The 23,584-nt window shown below is 45.7% G+C and overlaps 1 protein-coding gene across 3 annotated transcripts in view; it reads left to right on the forward strand.

The window, feature by feature from the left end:
• Window positions 1–13,230, forward strand: part of WDYHV1 (WDYHV motif containing 1) — a 13,618-nt gene extending 388 nt beyond the window's left edge. The window contains exons 1-6 of one of the 3 annotated variants that reach the window (XM_014965306.1): window positions 7–103; window positions 800–899; window positions 1,387–1,437; window positions 3,598–3,746; window positions 4,109–4,233; window positions 12,572–13,230. In XM_014965306.1, the coding sequence (XP_014820792.1) occupies window positions 30–103; window positions 800–899; window positions 1,387–1,437; window positions 3,598–3,746; window positions 4,109–4,233; window positions 12,572–12,705 (633 nt within the window). In that variant the 5' untranslated portion in view covers window positions 7–29 and the 3' untranslated portion in view covers window positions 12,706–13,230. Of the gene's footprint in view, window positions 1–6; window positions 104–249; window positions 348–799; window positions 900–1,386; window positions 1,438–3,597; window positions 3,747–4,108; window positions 4,234–12,571 lie in introns of those variants that run through there. The other 2 variants (XM_014965307.1, XM_014965308.1) reach the window with 2 other exon arrangements.
• Window positions 13,231–23,584: the final 10,354 nt, after the last annotated feature.

Here is a 23,584-nt window from a genome sequence, read left to right on the forward strand (position 1 = left end):
GCACCCCCCGCCCCGCGGCGAGGCCGGCCATGGCGCGGCCGGCGGCCGCCTACGAGGCGGCGGTACCGCCCCGCCCCGCCTGCGCCTACACCAGCTGCTACTGGTAAGGGCCGCCCGGTGGCCGTGGCGGGGGGCGGGCGGGAGCCGTGGGGCGACAGCTGTGAGGCGAGAGCTTCCCCCCCCCCGCACCGTGAGGCGGGGGCTGTGAGGCGAGACGCCCCCCGCACACACCGTGAGGCGGGATCACAGAATGGGGGGGGGTTGGCAGGGCCCTTCGGAGATCATCGTGTCTAACCTCCCCACCAAAGCAGGGACACCCAGAGCAGGCTGGGCAGGAACGCGTCCAGGTGGGTTTTGAATGTCTCCCGAGAAGGAGGCTCCACAACCTCTCCGGGCAGCCTGTTCCCGGGCTCTGATACCCTCCAAGTAAGGAAGTTTTTCCAGATGTTGAGGCAGAACTTCCTGTGCTCCAGCTTGTGTCCGTTTCCCCTTGTCCTGTCACCGGGCACCACTGAGAAGAGCCTGACCCCATCCTCTTGACACCCGCCCTTTAGATGTTGATAATCATCAATGAGGTCCCCTCTCAGTCTTCTCTTCTTCAGGCTAAACAGACCCAGGTCTCTCAGCCTTTCCTCAAAGAGAGGTTCTCCATTCCATTGATCATATTTGTAGCCCTCCACTGGACTCTCTCCAGTAGTTCCCAGTCCCTCTTGAACTGGGGAGCCCAGAACCAGACACAGCTCTTTTCCAGTCACCCCCCATCGTGAGGCAATAATAAATCAATTCTTCTGTTTTACAGCGAAGAAAACGTTTGGAAACTTTGTGACTACATCAGGAGTCAGAATCAATACCCATTAGAAGAATTTTATGCTGTTTTCATATCCAATGATAGGAGGATGGTGAGTCGATGAGATGTCATCTGAATGCAGCTATGGTGGGATTCAGGCCTTCAGACTGCAGCCCAGCGTGGGTGAGACGTGGTCCCAGGCCTTTAGACTTCAGCCCAACCCGTAAGTGAGACACGGGCCAAAACCCTCCTGTAGCTCACTTTGGCTCTGAGGCATGGAAACCTCACCACGTGAGATCTTTCAGTTATCTGATGTGTTGAGGACCATGGGAAGAGGCACAGTGTCCCTATGAGCTGTGGGGGAGGTCTTCCCTGTAACCTGTCACTTTAGGAGAATGATTGTATTATGTGGTCCAGACTAGAATCACTGACTTTATGCTCCTGAAAGATAGAAACTAGGGAAAATTTTCTGACTGCAGCACAGATGTAAGTTGATGAAATGGATAGATTAGCAAAGAACTAACCAATTAACCCAAAATTAATCCGTATTAATCTGAAATGCTTTATTCACTTCAGATTTATTCACATATAACTTTCAGATTCCACTCTGGAAGCAGAAATCGGGACATGGAGACGAGCCTGTTGTCTGGGTAAGGCATTCTTTTCTCTTTTTCAGTAATTTCAAGTGTGTGCTTCTGTAGTTGATAGCTGTAGTGTCAGTCGCCTTCACTGTAACAAACTGTCCCATCTGAAACGGGTCCCATCCCTGGAAGTGTTCAAGGCCAGGCTGGATGGGGCTTTGAGCAACCTGGTCTAGCGCGAGGTGTCCCTGCCCATGGCAGGGGGGTTGGAACTTGATGATCTTTAAGGTCCCTTCCAACCCAAAGCATTCTATGATTCTGTAACTTTTTTACTGTGATGGTGATGGAGCACTGGAGCAGGTTGCCCAGAGAGGTTGTGGAGTCTCCATCCTTGGAGATATTCAACAGGTGTGTGAACACAGTCCCGGTCTGCTGGCTCTAGGTCAATTCTTGAGCAGAGGCGTTGGCCCAAATGACCTTTCCAACCTCAACCATTCTATAATTCTCTATTAATATTTATTATTCTTTAACAACAGATTTATAAAGAGCCTAAATCTGGTGCTCCTTTCTACCATTCATAGTAAATTGACAGCGAGACAGTCAGTAAAATCTAGAGGTGAAAAACCTTAATGTTAGTAAGATTACATAACAGATTTGTGAAAATTACCATCTGGATATTGTTGAAGCTCTCGTCTTTGTGGAATTTTATGTAGATGTCTGTACATGTAAGAAGTAGATGGATGAAAATATCCATGTAGGCCTGACGGAGGATAGAAAAATGCAAAAAATATGTGTATTCAGGTGTCAGCAATTAAACTGACCCATAAATGGTGGCTTTGGAGTGTCATTTGATCAACTAATGTAATTCAGCAATTGCCACTACAGAATTCCTTTCAAATATGTATCATTACAGAGTTCTTTCTGTTATCTGGCAAGGAAAAAAGTCTGTTTCTTGGCACAATTTTTGTTTCTGAAATTCTGCAAAATAATGTGCAAACTTCTGAAGTTCTGTGATTTCTGAATCATTCATTCTTTCCCAAAATATCGGTGTATTTATAGTGCAGAAAACGTTTAGTTTAAAAAGAGATCCAAGTGTTATGAAGATTATCTAAAAAGGACTAGGAGAGTCAGGAAGGGCCACCGCAGAGTGTAGATCACAAATCAAAAGGTGTTTTAACTTCGTTTCAGTGGATTGTAGAATATGTAAAGCTTGTAGTTATTTTTTTTCTTATACTCTGTAACAGATTCTGCTAAATATTCTTGCATACAGTTGTATATGTGTCTTGGTCTGGCAAAATAGCGTGCCCAAGATCTTTTTCATTCCAATCCCTTTGTGGTTTTGTTTTATATTGGAAGTGTCAAAACATGGGGCTTCAGACTTCTGTTAGTGGATTTAATGTAAGCTGTAGTAAGCTGCTAACAGCTACCTTCAATTTAAGTTTGGGAAGCAGCAGTGTACATACCTGACATCTATCATAAGTAACTGCAGCGTCTCCAGACCTCCACCACACCTGTTTCTTCCAAGTTAAGGAATGAAACAGTACCTTGTAGCCCAAGTGTCAAGACAAAATGGTTACCTTGAAAAGGTGGGATAATAGTACCCACAGGTGGTTTTTTTCCCAGCTTCAAGAGCTACAACAGGAATTCCTCTTACCCCTGCCATCCCCTTGATAGGAGCCATCGGCTGCTTCATTCAGTCACGTGCTGCTTTTCCAGGTGCTTCAGGCAGCCAGACACTCAGCACTCAAATTCCCAGACAGTGTTACTGCAGCAGGTACAACATCTCTTACTAGAAGAGATCTCTGGATAATTTTAATGATGAGGTATCATCTATTGTTGTGAGTTTGTATAGGACTGGGTCTAAGACAAAAATGCTTGTCCCATTCAACTTTTTTTTTTTTGTTTTGAAGTGGATCATGAAAGACATTTGCCATTTTCTTAGGAGTGGTGTACACTTTAGTTTAGCTGTCCAGGCTTACAACCAAGAAGGCAGCTAAGGAACGGGGAAGATAAAGTTTCTTGAAAGGCACCATGGGCGAGACAGGGGTTAGGAAATCTTTCTGCTGTTGCCAGAAATGTTACAGGTTTAATAACTCAAGGGCAGAAAACAGGATTTAAAGAGAGGATCTTTAGCTTTTGCTTCCAGAAAATGTTTGGGGTTTTTTTCACTCCCTTTGCCAGTTTCTCGTGAACGGGTATTTAACTAAAGGCAATGACCCTTTTTTCTAGGACTACCATGTCATTCTACTTCATGTTTCCAGCGGGGAGCAGAACTTCATTTATGATCTTGACACTGTGTTGCCGTTCCCGTGTCCTTTTGACGTGTACAGTGTGGAGGCCTTTCGGTTGGATGACAGCCTTCATCCAGAATTTCACAGGTGATGACACAAAATACAAAGGCCATGAATGTTATTTCATTAAATCCAAGTTGAAGTTCTTTTTGTGCATGTGTAGTGACAAGAGGGTTTTTGTTTGGTGTTTTTTTTTGTTGCTATACTCCAGTAAAATAAATGGACTGTGTTATTTTTCTAAAGCTCTTTATCTTAGTCATCAAAAGCCCTTTTCTTTTCTGCTGTAGTTTCTTGTTAACTAGTTAACTGCTTGGGACAATATTGCTGATTTATGTATTTAATGAAATTAATGCTCCTTGATGGGAGGAAAGGACTCCTGTTCTAAGTGACTAATGCAGTAATGTATTGTATATATGTGTCTTTTGATACAACTTAATGTTATTATTTAGGAAAATCAGAATGATTCGAGCAGACTTGTACTTGAAGACGTTTGCTTCAGACAGATCTCATATGAAAGATGCAAATGGGAAATGGCAGAAACCTCCTCCTTCGTACCCTTGTATTGAAACTGCAGGTAAGCTGCCAGAGCTCCTTTTTCCTGCTTACAGTGTTGCATGACATAGTCAAAGATGTACACAAGAAATAAATATGCTTCCATAACATGGCTGGAAGCACATCCAGCTACCTTATTATTTCATATAGGGAAAAAATAGGGCTATGAAGCATTTGGCACTTCCTTTTCTGAACATGTAAAGTCTAGCATGCCTCCTGGCATTTAAACATTAAATTATCAAACAGTAATTACTGATCTTCATAAACTGAGCAGAGAATGAGAGCTAAGTAATAGTGTTCTCTTGTTACAGCAGGGAACTGAAGCAAAGAGGCCAAATAACTTGCTTAGGGGTGTCAAAGTGAATTTTTAATGCACTGGTTATACCACACTTTAGCTGGTAGGTCCCATCCTGCCACAGCGGGTTATTTTGACAGGAGGAAGTGGTCAGGCTCTGCTCAGCGTTCTGGGTTTGCCCACACAGGATGTTTGAGGTCTCACTACCAGGTGAATGCACCTGAGGACACTTAGAGGCAACCTGGCAAGTCAGCACATTTATCCTCAAGCCTCTTAAGCCTCTTTGAAAGCAATAGTCTGAGTAATAGCCTCCGAGCCAAGCAGAGGGAGAAGTTCAGACTTGCCATCTCTTCTGTGCTGTAGAGCTGCTTAAACCATTCTTATCACACAGCACTTCAGCTTATTCTAATCGTGTGTTTGGCAAGCTGGCTAACATTTGCCATGTGTGTGTTTGTTCTGTCATTTTCTTTCCAGATAAAGAAAAACATGGTGGAATTTTGTTTTGAAAGAGTTTTCTTGTTACTGCTCTGCATGTTTGGTTTTGTTGCTTTTTTAATAATGCATTACTGCTATGTGTTTGTGTTAGAGAGGCAGGGTCATGTTTTGTTTTTACGTCCACGTTGTGGTTTTAAGTTGCTGGGGAGTTAATTCTCAGTCTTTGTTTTGGCTTTTAAGGAAGCTTGGTGTGTCACACTAGAGTAGAAATGAATTATGAATGTGGGCAGGAGCACAGATGTAGTCTCATTGTGAAGCTTTAGGTGTTTTCTAGACAATCCAGGTTACGAAGCAACTTAAATTCTATGTCTTGGTCCTTATCTCAGTAAAGTTTTATACAAAGGTAGGGTAGCAAGTGGAGAATGCCTGAACTGCAATTCACAGTTCACTGTTAGCTGGAGCCTCCTGGGTGCTGAGAATGTTTTGCCTGTGGAAAACCTTATTGTTGTGATGGTTGAGAACTAATAAAAGTGTGAGGAATCCAGGTTAGGACAGATCAGGAAGGTGAAAAAAATTCTAATTCAAATCAGGAGAGTAGAAAACATTATTTGTAGCTAGTAAGTTACAGAATGACTTAAACAGTTGCGGATGTGTAGATGTACCTCCAGCTGTAGTGAATGACTCCGCAGCAGCAAACCCTGTAACTCTCCCCATATCTCTCTCACTTGGGTAATTTTACCTCACTGATAAGTAGCACCCACATGGTCTCAACCAGCCTCCAGATTGTCTCTCTGATGTTGTTTAGACAGTGAAAGATACATAAATCTTCACTCCTCTGATGCTTTATTTCATTGCTCTGTACCTTGCCATGCTGAAAGGAACATCCAGGTATCATCCAGTCCAACATCTTCTCAAAACAGGGCTTCCTTAGGGTCTGTCCAGTCTAGTCTTGAATGCCTCCAGGGATGGAGATGCACGACCTTTCTGGGCAATCTGTTCCAATATTTGACCGCTGCCATGGTTAAAAAAATAAAATAATTCCTTAGTATGTCATCAGAATTTCCCATGTTCCAACTTGCTTTTTTTTTTTTTTTTGCTTCTTGTCCTGCAGCCAGGCTCCTCCAAGAAGGCTCTGGCTTCATCTTCTTAGTGTCCTCTGATCAGGTAGATGTAGACAGCAGTAAGGTCTCCCCTTCATCTTCTGTGTTTAAAACTGAACAGGCCCACTTCTCTCAGCTTATCCTTGAATATCATGTTCTCCTACCCCAAAGAACTTGACATTCTTCTTCTGAGCTCAGTGGGGTTTTTTTGTACCGAGGAGCCCCAAACAGGACAGAGTATTCCAGCTCTGTGCTGATGTGCTGTGGTCTCCTGGTCAGATGGCTGAAGCAAACTGGTTACCCTGCACCCACCGAAGGTGGAAGGTCATTCACTAGAGAGCTTAAAGATCTGGGTCAGAGCAGGAATAAGTTGTCTCAGATCTAGGATGTCTAGTTCAAGTTGTCTTTTATTCAGTACCAGTTTCTCCAGCTTTATTTTTTGTCTTCCCTGTATTCACTCAAGATATCTCTTAATGCCTCAGTGTGCACAGTGTGGTACGTCAGTGAGGAGTCTGGGTTTAACTGTTGTGGAACAAGCATGAGCTTTAACTTTTAGCTGAATCTCGTCTGTGCTCAGTGAGGCAGCTCCGTAGATGAGCGTGTGTCCTGCAGGCCAACATACAGGGTTAGAAACCATTGCTGTCAACAAGTGGAACTCGTAATTCTCTTCCTTTAGACACTAGCAAAGTAATGTCTCAGCACAGTTTTATCAGGCACAAAAGTGCCTTATTTTAAACTTGATGGAAAACTGGGTGTCAGACCTTTTGTTATCATAAAAGAGCCTGGGGTATTAATGTTCGTGTCCATGCCAAATTCCATTGCAGATAACTGTTTGCTCCCTGTCGTTTCACATAGATAGAGTACTCTGCTTTCTGTGTTAATTTGTGTTTGTGCAAGATTAAATTGCTCACATATTTCATGTTAGAGGTGACTATAATTTAATGGCTGATGGAATTGACCACATATTGTTTTAGTATCAATTTATTTGTGAGGCATGTTTGGATCAGAGCATAATTATTATTATTTATTATTTTGCTGTAGCTTAGAGTAGCCAAATTCCTAATCTCTTGAAAGATGGTTACAAAGGCATACAAGGTTGTGGGTTTTTTTTTATATTACTTCTGTGTGCTATATGTCATCCTTTATGTTAAACAAATGTTTGAAGACTGGAAAAATACAATAAAATTTTATATCAGTCTTTTTTTATTTTTCTTTTTAATATGTGAGCATTGTGGTGTTAAAAAGTGCCCATGAACTCTTGGTATTTAAAGGTAATCAGCACTCTGGTACTATTGTGTTGATGCAATTTGCTATGTGTTAAAGCATATTAGTTAAATACATATACACTGCTCTTCTTACCCCACTTGGTTTTAAAGCTTTTAGTAAACTTAAAAAGACAAGAATGTTTGCTCTTGGTACTGAAATATCACCTCTTCCAGAGCAGAGCAGCTGTTAAACCTGAGTATAGCACTTCAGAAAAGGAAATTCTGTAGTATCCAAGTCAGATGTGAGCTAAATAGGACCATCAGTAGGATAACATAATTACCCAGTGCGGAGCTACGACAGGATACTGGGACCAGTGATCCTTTTTAATGAAGTATACTAGGAAATGCTTTATGACCATGAAATTCTTTGTGGAGTTGAATCAGGGAATCTCTATCAGTAACCAATTAAGCATATTTTTCCTACTACTAACTCAAAAGGAATGAGTGTTAAAATGTATTTGTGCTGCTTATGGGGTTGCAAAATAAACCTTCTAAAATAAGCTTATCTTGAGTCATAAATTCCAGTCCATGCTTGAAAAAATTGAAGGTCGAACTAGGTGATGTTGTTTGGTTTTTTGTTTTTTGTTTTTTTTAAAAATGGTAAGGTTCTTTTAAAACAAACAAAACAATCCCAAAACAACCAACTAAACAAAACCCCCTCCAACTCTCATCAGAACTCACGTGCTAAGCCTTAACCTCTTGCAACTGGCTCTGCTCTATCCCCTTCCCAGAGCTAACCCTCTGATTCCTGCTGGCCTTGCTCTGGTGCCGTGGGTGCCAGGAGGAGCTGGAAACCCAACTGGGAACACGGTGCTCTCCCACCCAGCCCTGTCCTCAAAGAGCTCTGCTGGAACACGCAGCCCTGAGCTGCAGCAGCTTCCCCTGCTCCCACCTGCTGCAAAAAACCAGGGGCAAGTCTAGTATTTTGTTCAAATAATAAAAATGAAGAAGGTGTGATTTGGTGCACAGATTCATCGTTCTAGAGCTGGAGAGCCCAGCCTGGGGTTTTCTTTTAAGTCTTCTTCCCACAAATTAATGAGGTCTGATTCTGCTTAGTTTATGAGTCCTCATGAGATCAGCCCTCCTTACTGCAAGTCTGTGGAAAATACTGCTTCCACAGTGCATTTCAAAATTACCCAAAACAGATGGTCTGACGGTTTATATACCGCTGTTTGCATCAGCTCTAACACTGAAAAGCAGCGGGTTGAATTTCAGTTCTCCCTAAGTGTTTGGTAACACAGTGGCAGGATTGATTTGCAAGGGCTTTTTGTTCTTTTTATTATTATTAAAATCCCTGGCAGTCACAAATAATGGGGTTTTATTTTGGGGTTTTTTTCTTTGTTTTAAAGAGCATGAGTAGGACAGCTGAGAAACTCTGGAGGCACCGTGTATGATACATCTATGTAACAGGCAAGCTGCTTGACAGAGGCCAGGCAGATGTCTGCAGTTTCTATATCTCCTTGCTGAGGAGGTGGTAGGATCCTAGAGAAAGCAAAAAGGAAAGCACTGAGGTGGATTCTTGGGAACCTTTTGCTCCTCTCATTTGAGAATAAAACTCCAGTCCATCCAGTTAGGTCCTGACTTCATGAGCTTTTGTGGAAGTAAAGAATCAAGTCAGGACAGGGGCAACAAACGTACAACCAAGGATAGAAGTATTCAAATTCTGTGAGGGGCTTGTTGAAATCACACCATTTTCTGTGAAAGATATTTTAAAGCTGATGAGATTTGTTTTACACTGAGATGGACCGGGATGGTTTGCACAGTCAGTTATGTCTCTGCTGTGGGAACAGCACCCTCCAGCTGAGTGTGGTGGCAGCCTTTCCGACTCTGCCTGCAAAAACACTTCTCTCCCTGCCCAGGCAGGGGAGGGGGATCTGAAGAGAACTGTAGACACCTATGCAAGTCTGTGAAAAGCCCAACTTCAGTCCTTCAGGTGCCCCCAAGGTTAGGCAGCAGCAGAGCTGATCTTGGAGGTATTTCTTCAGACTTGCTGACTTCCAGCCCCCCCTCGGCAACTGTCATTGTGCAGAGTTAGTCCAAGCTCTGAGAGCCAAGCTGAGGCTTGGGTGAAACATTGCTTTCTAACTACTATTGGCAGAAGCCACAGCTATCATGGCTAACAATGTCATTCAATAGTGCTTGGCCTTTTGTTTTGTCCCTGCTTGGGGCAAAAGTGTCAGACTTGATTAAAAAAATAAAATTAGGCAAGAATCCCAGAATGCACCAGCTAGGTCTCATTGACAGTGTGTGTGTGTGTTACGAAGTGGGTTTGGTTAAAGAGGAAGATTAGCTCTCAGTATGCACCAGTACAAGCTCATATAATAGCCATAGCACCTGAGGAGGACTGCAAGTGTAATGTAAACCTTAACACACAAAAATATAAAAATTCTACTGCTTTTAACCTTGTATAAACTTCATATAAAGTATGCTCCTCCTTTCTTTTGCAGAGAAACCCTCTTGGTGTGTCAGCTGTAGCATCCAGATGTCTCTTTTGTAAATTCTGCTGTTTGTCACTCTTCATTTGCTTTGGGAAGAGGACTTTGTGGTGTTCTCATGCACTTTTGACTATCTGTGCCTAAAGCTGTAAGGTCTAATAACATGCGTGGCATTCCGATACAGCACATGAGTAAGAAGAGCAACATAGAGAGATTGTTATCTCCTGAATTCAATCAAATGGGAGAGGTCTTGCTATGTTTTTTCCTATGGATAGAATGGTTTGGGTTGGAGAAGGTACCTTAAAGATCATCTAGTTCCAACCCCCCTGCCATGGACAGGGACACTTCCCACTAGACCAGGTTGCCAAAGCCCCATCCAGCCTGGCCTTGAACACCTCCAGGGATGGGGCATCTACAGTTTCTCCGGGCAACCTGTTCCAGTGTCTCACCACCCTCACAGTAAAGAATTTCTTCCTAATATCTAATCTAAATCTCCTCTCTTTCAAAACCCTTACCCCTCATCCTATCACTACACTCCCTGATCCCTCCTCATCTCTCCTGTAGGCCCCCTTCAGGTACTGGAAAGCTGCTCTAAGGTCTCCCCAGAGCCTTCTCTTCTCCAGGCTGAACAAACCCCAACTCTGGTCTCAGTTTTTCTTCATAGGAGAGGTGCTCCAGCCCTCTGGTCATTTTTGTGGCCCTCTTTTGAACCCAGTCCAACAGATCCATGTCCTTCTTGTATTGGGGACATATATTCCCTCCTCTTCTCTCCCCACCCTGCCCTTCCTGAAGAGCCTGCATCCTTCCATTCCACCACTCCAGTCACAGGAGGAGCTATCCCACCATGTCTCCACGATGCTAATAAGATCATAGCCTTGCAGGCATGCGCAGTCTCTTAACTCTGCTCCATCTCATACTGCGCCAGTGCCATCTACTGACTGGTTCTTAGACCATCCGCTCGTCACTTTCATTCTTGTTTGCTTTGTTAAAACATTTTCTCCTTCCATTAAACTTCTCTGATGGACGGTGTCTTGCTGGAAAACAGGGTTTCCAGTCTACCAGCAAGCAAGAGCTGTTGTCCGCTGCTAATTGTTCTTGAGCTACAACAGCAAATTGTTTGGCTTGTGTTATTTTAAGTTCCTCCATAGTCAGGCAGAAACGGGCCCTGTTCTGCCAGACTGGCTTCAGCAGCAGGAAGATGCTTGGCTGGATGTAAGGATTTTCAACGTGCAGAGCCCAAACAGGGCGAACGAGAAAAGAATTAGGGGCCAGACCTCGGAAGTGGTGAGAGCTGGGAAGAGGCAAATGGCAAAGCTGTGCCATAGTGTGGGTTTTGGTGCAAACCGTGGGGTTTGGGAGCTGGGTTATGGCTGGCACTCCTGGGGCTGGGATTCCCAAACGGCGTCTTCCCTTCCTCACTTACACTGTCCATAATGGTAAGCCTAATTACACAAGGTTTTTGCAGTTGAAGCAAATTCCACCCTATGGATTTTACAATCCATTCATTAGAGCCTGCTCTTGTTTGGTTCTTAATCCTTAAATGCGCCCATGAATAATCCATGTTAAAATAAATACTTAAATGCAGCAGGAATGCTATAACAGTAAATCCAGTGGCTCTCCCACTCTGTTCTTTAAACTCATTCTCTTCCAGTTTTCTTTTAATGGGCATTTAAAAAGATTATTCGCACAGATTGTCAGTGAGAACATAAAACAACAAGCCCATGGATGTTTGTAGTCAGAGCTGAATAGGCTGAGGACTTGGAAGGCTCTGATCAGCGTGGTTCTGAGTCAGCAAAGCTTGTACCAGGCCAGCTCCAGAGAAAGGATGTATGAGGCACCTAAACCCAAAACTGCCCACCAGAGCTTTCCACTGAGCTCTCTGGGATCCACACAGATGACAAAATGGTTTGGTTTCTTCCTCTCCTGCAGGGGTCAGAGCAGATCAAACTCCTGGCAAAGAGTAGTCACAGTTACTTTTCTCTTGAAACGATGGCAGTTAACTTTTGCCCCCTCTGACTTCATTCAGTGGTTCAGGATTCAGAAAAAAAAGTGCTCCCAGCTTAGGCTTATGCCCTTCTTTGCCTGAGCATCCCTCTGGGCTGTGGGCTGGGTTACCCCAGACTTCTCCGCTGGTCCGTGTGTTCCAGTGGGCCGGTGTGCAGCAAGGACAAGGCTCAGGGCTGGAAGAAAAGCAAACGCAGAGCAAATACTGTAGTCTGGGGAGTAACAAATTGTTGGTTTGCCAAGGGGCTAATCACTTCCGAGGGACGTGGAGCAACTTCCAATTCTGACTGCTGCTCCCATCCGGTTCCTCCGTAGTCTGTCAAAAGGTGACTTTGGTTCAGAACTTGGTGGGGGAACAATATCTCTCCTGCTTTGGAGTGATCAGATTTGTGTGAATGTGGGAAGACTGCAGGCTCCTGTTGCGTTGCAGTTCCCTGTGTTGGCTGTTATTTGCACTCCAGTTCTCTGACGCTACTCGACCCTTTGAGGCTGCTGTTAAAGGGAGAAATCTTACTCTTTCCTACATGTGCTGGTTTCTAATGGCTAAGGATGGTTACTGATCCAGTAATGTCATTGTTGCCGTGGGCAGAGAGGGGGATCAGGGGCAAAAGCAACATTTCAGGGACTGGAAATAGATGTTTTTGTAGCACCGTGCAATTTACAGGATCTTGCTGGACTGTTGCTCAGCGAGTGTGTATGAACTCGTCGCTATTTTGAGCTGAACTATCAAAGAGGGAGTTTTGGGCATTTTCATGATAGATATATACCTGTGCTACAGAAGCTGCATCAGGAACTTAAATATTTCCCTTTTCTGGTCCTTTTTTAGACTCCAAGATGAACTTGGATGATTTCATCAGCATGAATCCCAAAGTGGGATGGGGCTCAGTGTTCCCCCTCCCAGACTTTGTGCATCGGTTTGGCAGCCAGACGGATTACAGCTGTTCCTTGGAAGGACAGTGAAGTGAACAAAGTTCTCACTGCTTCTGTTTTGAGTGGGTGTGTTTTGTTTTGCTGCTCTTATGTTGTATTTATGGTTTACATTTCTTTACATGGAATAAGCATTTGGGTAAATAGAATACCCAGTCAGAAATATCATGAACTGAATAAAAACTTTTATTTTGATTATGTAAGAATGAACTTGGGTTTTAATATGTCAAATCAAAGGCTGACATCCCACCGTAAGCATATTACTTCTCCATCCACTGTGCCCAAATTGAAAAGAGCATTTACATGCTGTTAAGAAAAGCTTTGGGAAAAATGTATACATAAAATACTGAACAATGTAGCTCAAACTGTTAAATGTTGACATATCTTAGAAGTGAGATACAGTATATTTTCTTTATGTTATGACTTCTGTTACATAAACAGAGGGGGTCAGTCGCTGACTTTATCAATTACGCTTATTTAGCAGAAGCCTAAAGGCCAGAACCACTAAGGGAGCCTAGATTTATTAGCACAATCTTGAACTCCCATGCCCCGTGTAAAAACTAGGTAAGTGTCTTGGTTTCTGTGCTGTACGAGGGGAGGATTAAATGCCTGTTGTTTCAGTTCAACTGTCCTTGTGCTGACTGTTGCTGGAAGATGCAGTTGCTTTTCCTCCGTGCTCTGGCTGGGTGTTCTCACCTGCCCCCACGGGCTCGCACTTGGTGTTTGTCTGGCCCGGTGCTAATCTGGGGTAGGAAGTTAAATCGACAGAAAGCAAAGGGGATTTTTTTTTTTTCTGCCTCTCAGCTCCTTGAACTGGTTTGCCACGAGGTCAGACAGCTGCTCGTGCTGGTGTAAGGAAATCAGGAGGAACATATGGTTGGGGGGAAGGGAATGAGAAAGCCTCCCCCATACAGGGTCGCTTGCTGCTGAATTTCCTCCGAGGTGACATCAAGCTGCATCCTTGCAGGGGAAGCCAGGAAAGCCCTCACATGGACTGGGGGTTTGGAGCAAAGTCTCCCACGTCTTAGACGAGTGCCGTAAACATGGCATTACAGAAACAGGCTAAAATGGGGTATTTGATTCTCTGGTTTTGGACCCGTTCTACTTTCCATACTAGTGTATCATAGAGTCACAGGCTGGCAGAGTAATTCAGGTTAGAAGGGTCAGGCGGTCTCTAGTCCAATCTCCTGTTCAAATCAGGTCACACCAGGCTGCTCAGGGCTTTACCCAGTCAGGCCTTGGAAACCAGCTGGGATTGAGACTACAATAAACATTTCTGGTGGACTTCAGTCTTGTTGAAGGAAAATACCATAGAGCTTTTAAGTATTAAGGAATCATTTTATTTTTAAGTATAGAAAAATAGAAAAACTTCAAAGATGCTTGTATGTATATTACTCTTATATAGGTGTATTGCTATATACATATTCTATTACTGTATTTCCCATCATTTCCAGAGAATGTTGTCAGCATGTTAACAGCAGAGACAGACCATTGAAGGACTGTGGGATTGATTCACTTCATCCAGACATGTGTCTTTCTGTGGCTGAACGTAGGAACTTACACTTTGTGTTGCCAGATGCAGCGCAGCTGGTTGGCTGTGCGGATGGGCAGCTGCCCCATGGATTCCTTGGGTGCCAGCACGGACTACAGATAGGAGACCAGTTGTCAGGGCACTTGTCTGTGGAGTGGGAGAGTTGATCTGTAGCTTCTGTCTCTGTGAACCAGCTTCACCAGAAGTGATTGAGATGATGGAACTCGGGATTTGTGATAAAAAGGTGCTCAGAGCTCTCCCAAGAGGACGGAGCTCTGGATTTGACCAGATACACCTGTGTAAAAGGTCTGATTTGGTGGTGTTTGGATGAAATGGCATCTTTTTCTGCTGGCACTGATGTAGCAGGCATGCTTTGATTGAGCGAAAATGTTACTTACAATTTTTGAGTGATGTGAAACCTGTTTGTGAATGTGCCCGGCAGCAGAAATTTGCCTGCAGAGCCCTGTGTAGATGCTCACCCAGAGTCCAGGGCACTGCATGCGCTGCCCGGGCTGGACAATAGCAGAAGAGAGAATTCAAAGATCCACGTTTTAGATGAACAGGTTACCTTAAGCACTTTTTAGCGACTGAATCTCCTATACACAGAGTTCCTGTGTGTTGCTCAACAGACCCTTTAAGCTGTTGCAGAACATTAGGTTCTCATCCCTCCGTACTTGAGCAATGTCACTTGATTTAAATACTGGGCTGCCATCCTCAGCTGGTGTCCGGTTCTGAAATCCGTGTCACACTCCCTTTAGTGGGGCTTAGGCACAAGAATTTGCCTGGTTTAATCTGGTTCCAGGATCGAGGCTGTTAAGGAGAACAGAATATACACATTTTAAAAAAAATCAATGTGAAGACACATTCCTTTTTGTCTCTAATCATTCTGAACAGATGCTTAATTTTACATGTAGCAGGCTGGGTGTGTGTGATGATAGCTTTTCTATAATTAACAATCTTTTTGTGGCTCGTGTAAAAAGTTGTCATTCCAGAGGGATAGGTAAAAGCCAGAGAACGGTTTCATTCAGTGCTGAGGGTGTTGATATTGTGGTGCTGTCTCTGTTGCCCTTCAAGCGTGGTGGCATTTCATTACCTTTTCAGAAGGTGTGCTATCAGCAAGCCAAAATTCAGGAATACACCAGGTGCTCATTTAGGGCCCCAACTACAAGGAGATACTTGCTTCACCATAATTAGCTACTTGCTTCACCCCATACGTATGGGGTATGCCATATGGCAGGGCATGACTCGGTCATCCTCAGGTGGTCCTGAGGTACAGCTCCAGGCTGGCAAGTACGGCCACCCAACCAAAGCAAGTGCTGCTCTGGGGAGAGCCTCACTCCTTGATGCAGGGGAGCTGGGCTCGTCCTGCTGTGAGGCAGGAAATAACACAAAGGTTTGATGTTACTACAGCCTGGTTTGCTGGGGTGCAGTGGCACAGCATGTGCTCACCTCTGCTCTGTGTGGCCCCTTGAGATTTATAATCTTCCCTCTGTCCAGATGATGTCCTGAAGTGTTCAGCACAAAGATGAGCTGTTTATTTGCACTTTCAGTACAACGATTTCTCAGTGTAGGTTAGCTTCCTGTTCCCTTTCAGCCTTCTTTACCTTGTCCCTTCCCACAGTGAAGCCCTTCTGTCACCCAGTTGTTATTACAGCATTTATTTGCTGAGAGCCCTTGTGCGGTGGTGTTTTGGACCAGGTCACCTTTGAGTCAGGCATTGACCAAAGAGAGGAGAAGCTCCCCTGCCCTTAAGTGAGTTACTCACAATCCCACGGTCTCCCAGCTCCTGTATTCTGTTGGTCACTGGAAGTTCTCCAACGCTTTTATTTCTGGATGTGTCAGGGCAAGACCCCAGTAGCTTTATACTCATAATGGCGGGACATCCCATCTCACAGGTCCTCTCACCTCCGTCAGGTTATTGATGCAGTAAGCTGCATGCCTGGATCTCTCCTGCATTTTTCTCCTCTTTGCTGATGCTTTTTAGTTAACAATATAGTTTACTTAATAGCTGACCTCTTTTATTTGCCTCTTTAGGACTTTAGACAAAAACCTGGCCATATTTTTGGCGTGCGTTTGCTTGGTCAGTGCGTTTCTGCAAACATAAACAACTGGGACCGTTTTGAGAAAATACCATTTCCCAGTTGGCCAGCAGAGAGAGCAGTCAGCATTCGGTGGAGGTGCGGGTTGGGACGCGGAGCCGGAGGCGCTTTCTTGCACGAGGAGCTGTTACAATTAAAAACCAGTAATTGTGACAGCAGTGCAGAGGTGATCTGTGTCTTGCAAGGCTGTGGCTAATGGGTTACGTATTGCCCTTGACTCCTGAGTCTGTAATGTCAGTGCAAGTCCTCCCTGCATATCAAGGACTGTATACGAGCATCATCGAAGCACCTACCCGTTTTGGGAGATCTGTTCAGCCTTCACAATCCCTGCCGAAATGGGTGCATGACACCTTAGATTATCAAACTAATTGCTTTGCTATCAATATATGGATTTCAGGGGGTAAATTTAGGCACCTGATCCCTGCCATTAACTGCAGGGAAGCACCAGGGTTCATCTGTGTGAATCAGATTCCAGGATGAGAGCCCATGTTGGGACATTTTGACCTGCATGGCCTCCTCAACCGCTCTTTGTCCAGCCAGAGCCTCGCGCAGGTGCTAAGGCACTGTTGTTCTCCAAACACTCATCTCTGGGGTCCACTTTTCTTTTGTTAGAATAACTTTGGTCCAATTTTTTTTCATTTTACAGTGCTGTAGTTTTTTCCCCCACCTTTTCAGCAAATGTGGGTTGTGAACTGAGTGACCTGAGAAAGCCGTAGCAGGGAACAGGCAGGAGGTGTGAAAATCCCACCGTGTCCCTGCAGTAGTCACAGTTACCTCCCACTTGGTGCCTTGCAGAGCCATTACTAAGACACCATCCATGACCCAGGTGGTGGCTGTCCCCTGCGACTGGTGGGAGCCACACGGCCAGAGGGGAGGACCAGCAAAGCATCGCTTCACGCCTCATCCGGCTGAGCAGATGGCTCTGAGTTTGGTGGAGTTGCCCTCCTACGACACTTTGGATGCACAGGCTTGGAGAATCTCACCTCCTCCTGAGGTGAAACCTGTCTGGATGTCTGCCTCTCTTCAGGTAATTACCTACTCAGAAATTTGAGGGAAGGAATGCTGGTGATTTTCTTCTCCCTTCTGGCTTCCTCCTTACACAGGAATTGGCCCAGTTGAGGCCCAGGCTAATGAAGCGTAGCGAGTGTCTGGAGGCATCTGCTCAGGTTCTCTCTCTCGGCAGCTGCGTGTGCCCTTCCCCGTGGAGCTCGGCTCTTGCTGCAGGTTTTCCTTTGCCATCATGGAGTCGGAAGCGGGGCGCTCCGTGCAAATGCAGCCCTTCAACAAGCTAAGTGCAGCTGCAGTAGTGGTTCCGGACAATCTCTCCAGCTTGACCTAAGATAAACAAATATGGTTGCTTAAGTATCCTCAATGTTTCCTTATACTTACAGTAGGAAATACCTTGGATACTGAGGGCAGCTAAAACAAATCTTACTTGGTTATCTAAGGCCTCTGGCAAGTCCCTGAGTTTCTGAGTGAGCTAAGCCACTTCCTAGGCATGAGGCGTACCGAGCTTTGTCTTAGAGTGATTAAAACAAGCATTGAAAGGACCTGAGCCGTGGAGTGTCACTCGCACAGTCCGGGTGAGGCGGTGTTATTCACCTGAAGCTCATTTTGAGTGTCTGGCGCTGGGGCAGAGGGACGTGAGCTGGGTGTTTCCGACGAGCTGGATTCCTGACATCATATTACTTAAAAGCAGGAAATGCTCATTTGGCCTGGTTCAGCGTCATACCGGCCTTCCCAAGCAAGGCTATATCTGGAACCCAAACACTGCAATAAGGCGGGAATCATTATATGTTATTTTTTTTTTTTAAACGGCCTACACACCGAGAAGATGGTAGTTATCTCAGCCCTCCCTTCTTTTTAGTATGCAATTGTGGCGGCGTGCTTCCCACCGTCCCGGCTTGGCTGCTGACATGGCAGCGCACCAGCTCCGCGCCGGGAGCCATCCCCACAAAACCTTCTGCCTGCAAAGGGCTTTTAACCGTTTCGCTGTAAAGATGCCTCCGCTTCCCCCGTTCCTGAACTGCTGGGGTGAAGCAAGGGTTTCCAAGTCCTTGTTTACAGCCCGTGTAATCAGCTCGGCTATTTATACTGTACTCCTCACAGAGCACTTTGCTGTATGAAACGGTCACGGTTATATTTATACCAGTGCAAAAACAAAGTCATCACAAATCGAGGAGGCGACGTTCAGAGTATTTTTTCCCCTGCTACGTGATGCTGTTTCTCCAGCAATTCAAACTTTTATCAGGCAAAAAGTTCTAGAGAGAAAATCCAGCCCTCTGTAAGACAAGGATCCCACTGGCATTTACCTGTGCTTGGGGCTTTTTTGTCTTGAGTGAAGTAAATGTGATTATTTAGTCAAGTAGCTCCTACCAGCTGCTACCTCGGTATGAATATGGGGCGCTGCCAGTGAAGTCCATAGAGTTGTCTCAGTAGAGCTGAAAGCAGAGTTTGATCCGTTCTGCCAGCGGTGCTAAAAATACCTTTTAATATGCTAAGCTATGTGTCTGGCCAGAAGTTGTTTTCAAATGCAGGGTTCCATGGAATTGCTACAAAGTAAAGGTAGCGGGACCAGCTGAATCCTGAGATGCAGAGTAACCCGTGCTGGGAAGGGCTGTGGGGCTCCGGCCTCTCCTCCGGCCGGGGGCACCTTGAGCCTGGCATTAGTTTGGGAAGAAGGGGCTGGGAGGGGATCTGCCGTGCCCTACCTGCCGTATTTGTGAGAGCTGTTTTACTGGGAAGATAATTTCCTTAATCCTTGTTCTCATTTAATTTATTCAATAATTATACCCTCAAGCACCCCAAGTTGGGTATTTATGATATCTGAAAGGCCAAGTGAGGGGCTTGGTCCTGGCAGCCCCTGCTTGCCAGCCTCTCCAAGCTCACACCTTGCACGGAGGTCAGATCTGTGCACGGAGGCAGAGCCCCAGCCTCCTCCGAGCTTTTCCCAAAGGCTGCCAGAGCTGGGGGAAGCTGTTGCCCTCCCTGATAGAGCAGAGCCTGGGTGAAACCTTTCAGCCCGTGCTCTCTGAAGCCTCGCTGCTTCAAACCGCTGTGGAGACCCGCAGGGTCCCTTGCTGGGGCAACCCCATCCCTGTTTCTGGCTCCATGCAAGGGTAATGCAGGCAGTGGAGGTGTCAGGACATTACCACCCGACTCGGGATGCTTGCTGGGTTTACAGAAATCCTCAGAAATGGGGATTATTTGTGCTCATTCAATGAGCAAATGCCCTAGTTGAGCAGATAGAGTTCATGGCAAAAGCCCACATATGGAGCTTCTCCAGTGTTGAGGAGGACGTGTGAGGCCCAACACATGTGGAGTCTGAAAGAGGTGTTACCATCTTCACCTGTCACTTGGTCTCATCACGGATGGCATCGTTGTGTCCTGCAGTTAAGGTCCTCTGCCCTGCCTGCATAGTGAGCCTGCTCCCGGATAACATTATAACCACTTCTTGCTGCTGCTTAGTGCCCTTTGGAGAATCATCTGTGGAGCTGCAGTGGAATGGCCGTTAGCATGGCTGGATCAGCAAGGGGGAGCTTTGTTTCGAGCCTTCTGTAACAAAATACCGCTGTGCCCTGGCACGCAGGCCGGCTAGGGTTTCACCGCCAACTTAAGAAAACAAGGGCAGAGGGTGATTAAATATTTAGTGGGATGCAAGATCCCAGCTGATGCAGTTCATCTGGTAACCTGAGGATGGGCTGGAGGTAAAAGTGGCTTCCTGAGATACCTGAGAGGGTACTACAGCAACCCAGCCTGGTGAGCAAGAGGAGCTTTGGGGTTCTTCCATTGGTTTCCAGCACCCAGAGGCTTCAGGGGTAACGCGTGTGCTCATGGAGAGGGACCAAAATGAGGACCCTTGGGGTGGCTGCATCCTTTTCTGTTTGGATTTCCATCTTTGCCATAAATCAAATGCCATTTCTGGCTGTGCTAGACTGTCATGCAGGCTATACTTACATCAGGCAGAATACATTAATGAAAAAAAGAACAGAGGTTTGTGATTAATGCAGAAACATTCCTTCCCCACCACAGGAGGAGCCATGTCCTCAAGCCTCTCCTTCAAGCAAAGCTGCTGCTGACAAGAAAATTATTGACCTTCCTTACATTATAGAGCAAGGCTTCTGAAAGACAGCTCTAATTAATTGTGCGTCTGTACGTCTGCAGGCACATCTCTGTGTGCTTCCTCTCTACGCGTACATACATAGAGGTGGCTTCTGTCACAGCAGCACGTTCTGCAGGGGGTAGCGGCTCCCGTGCTTGCTCAGCTCTCCTCAGCTGAGCAGCATTAAATTAGATCCTTCCTCTTCCCGAGGAGGACCTGCACTTCAGCTGCTGCCACCCAGCCAGGTGTCAGTGCTGCGAGGGCTCCTGCTCCGCTCCCTCTCTTGCTGGCACCAGCACAGGCAAGTAAATCAGGAGAAATCAAGGCCCTTTCCTTTCTGAAGGCTCCGAGGGCAACATTTTGCTACCCTCCTCGTGATTTTAACATCCCCTCCCCATCCCATACCCCCTTGGAAACATTTAACGATGTTATTTTTTTTCTGATACAAAGCTGTGCCAAAACTTGGTTACTTTAGGAAGACAAACTGGCAGTGGAAACATTGACAACTGTACAGGCAAATATTGTATTGCTTAAAAAACTTTATTTAGATTGCTCCATGGCGGGAGGAGTTGGTTGGTTGTTGGGTTCTTTTTTTTTCTCTTTTTGGATGGTGCTCAAGATGTCATAAATTTAGCTACAGTATTATTCTAGCGATGTGTACATTTCATATTCATGCGCCTTCGAAATTGAAAGCCATCATGATAAAACAAAGCAAATAAACAGTCCTGAGGAGGACCTAATCCCTTTCCTCCATGCTCCCAGCAGCCACTGAAACCCGTGGGGGTCCCGGGAGGGCAGGAGCAGCAGAGCCTGGTCTGAGCAGCGTGGAGGATCCTTGGGAAAGCTTTGTTGCTCTGCCATGGGGATGTGCGTGTTTCTGGCCAGCGGACAAGTGTAAATATTGGGCTCCAGTGAAGAGCTGCAGAGGAGGGCAGTGAGTTGCAGCCCAGATAAATAGGGTCCTTGCAGTAGCGCCCAGCTGGGTAAGGCCATCTCTGGCGGAGGGCTCTGATGAGAGTGGGATGGGGATGTGGATGGGAGCAGGACAGGGATGTGGATGGGAGCGGGATGAGGATGTGGATGGGAGCGGGATGGGAATGTGGCTGGCAGTGGGAGAACACTGGTTTGGCAGGGGAGTGGGACACTTGCCCGGTGGCTCTGCAGCCCATGGAGGCTCCTGACTGCTGGCTCCTCCTGGGCCCCTGGGGGGAAGATGAGAAAAGCTGGAAAAGACACCATTGGGAACACATCAGGGATCTGAGGAAAGAGCTCAGACGCAGTACTGAAGATGTCTGCAGTACCACTTGTGATGGTGCTGTGGATTGTATCCAAACGGCAGCCATTTTGCAGAAGGCCAGGGTGGGATAAGCGGACAAAGATCACCCAGGCCTCTGATTTCCTTCTCTTTCTGAGCAGACTGGTTGTCCACACTAGTCCAGGCTTAATTCATGCTCTGAGATCTTTGCAGCAGCCTTTTAAAACTCAGGTCTTCCCCTGTGTGTTGGCAGATAGAGCAGTATGGCTGTGCTGCAGCCTGGGGCCAGCGGGCCTTCGGGCTCTGACCTTCCTTCCCGAAAGGGCCAACCAAGGGGATTTTGCATTTTTGCAGTCTGTAATTCAAATAAAGAATAAATAACTTTATAAATATTAAGTAAAGACCTTAGGCAGCCTGAGGAGAAGGGGTGTTAACACCCAGGGGTGTTACAGACTTGCCTCCCTGTGCTGGAGGAGGGACGGATGGACGGACGGACAGCGCAGCGTCCCTTCCCTCTCGCAGCACTGCACGTGCGCCTGCATGTGTGTGAAACCCGTTAACTTGGTTTTTTTTTTTTTTTCTTCTGAATGTTCGGAAGAAGCAGCAAATAATAAAATGCAAGTTTTCCACAGAGACCAGAGGAAACAAATTACTGCCTGGGTGTAGCTGAGGGCAGAGTCTGGCTCATTATTTTCTGTGAAAAAATTCCCACGAGACCTTGTGGAAACCCAGCTTCTTTTTTTTTTTTCTCCTCATTTTCCTACTTCCTTAAACTTTCCAAAATACTCTGCTGTAACATATTTTCCCCAGTCACATGTGTTAGCGAGGAGAGAAAAGGTTAAATTCTCATTTCGTACTATAATGTAATTCATTTCCTGTTTTTCACAACTGTCTAGACACAGATCTAACGAGCATTAACCCTGAATCCCACCATTGGGTTAAAAATAGAGGCTTTAAATATAAAAGTGCGTGGTAAGAGAAAGATTGTAGGTTCCTACCTACCACCAGGAGCCAGCTCTTTTAAAGAAGAACCTTAATTGTCTATATGGAAGAAAAAAAGAAAAAAAAAACAAATAAAATTACCTCAGTTTCAGAGGTTTAAAAAGGAGCCCTATTGCTTTATATACACCAGAGGCAATGGAAGCGCTGCTGAGCTGTGACACGGACAGGTTGATCGCCCTTCAGGAGTTATATTTGTCTGGATTTACACCTCCAGCTATATCCAAAAAAGAAAGAATAAATTCCACTTTGTCAAGAGAGCTATAAAAATACCAGGAGAAAGTCATTTAAGAGAGAACCCATGTTCAAAAACATGACTAGGTTCTGGTGGGAGACCTGTGGACAAAATGTCCCCCAGGCCCAGCTGAGGAGGGTGCCCCAAACCCCAAGAAGAGTGATCACTGTGGTACCTTGTGCTGGGAAGGCAAGGGTGAAAGCCACAGTGCATTGGGTTCCAACCTACCAAAGCATTTAAACACTTGTTCAGTTATAAACAGACCCAACGGGACTCTCATCAGCTTAAGATGGATCATGGTCGGGCTGAATGTTGGCCCGAGGTTAAACCTGGCAATTGCCCCAGGGACACGTAGCCTTCTCCAACACTCCTCCTGCAGGCTGAGCTGCCACAGCGGGGTGGGAGGAAGGCGAGAAAGGGATTTCTGGCCTCTAACGTGAGAGAAACCCTCACAAAAGCATGAATTTTGCCTGGGGAAGAAAGGCAAGGAGAGAACAAAATGGCTGCCAACCCCACCCAGGTGCTGGGCACAGGCAGGGGATGAGGCAGCCTCCAGGCCATCCCTGAGAGTTTGTCCCATCAAAGATTATCCACAGGGACATCATTCTTTATCTACTTCACAAATAAGCTTATTCTTACATGCATATATTTTTAACTTGAAGCTCACGTGCCCTCTTAAAGTAAGTCCAAA

This window comes from Calidris pugnax, unplaced genomic scaffold (assembly GCF_001431845.1).
Source record: "Calidris pugnax isolate Ruff unplaced genomic scaffold, ASM143184v1 scaffold41, whole genome shotgun sequence".
In the NCBI taxonomy this organism is placed as follows: Eukaryota; Metazoa; Chordata; class Aves; order Charadriiformes; family Scolopacidae; genus Calidris; species Calidris pugnax.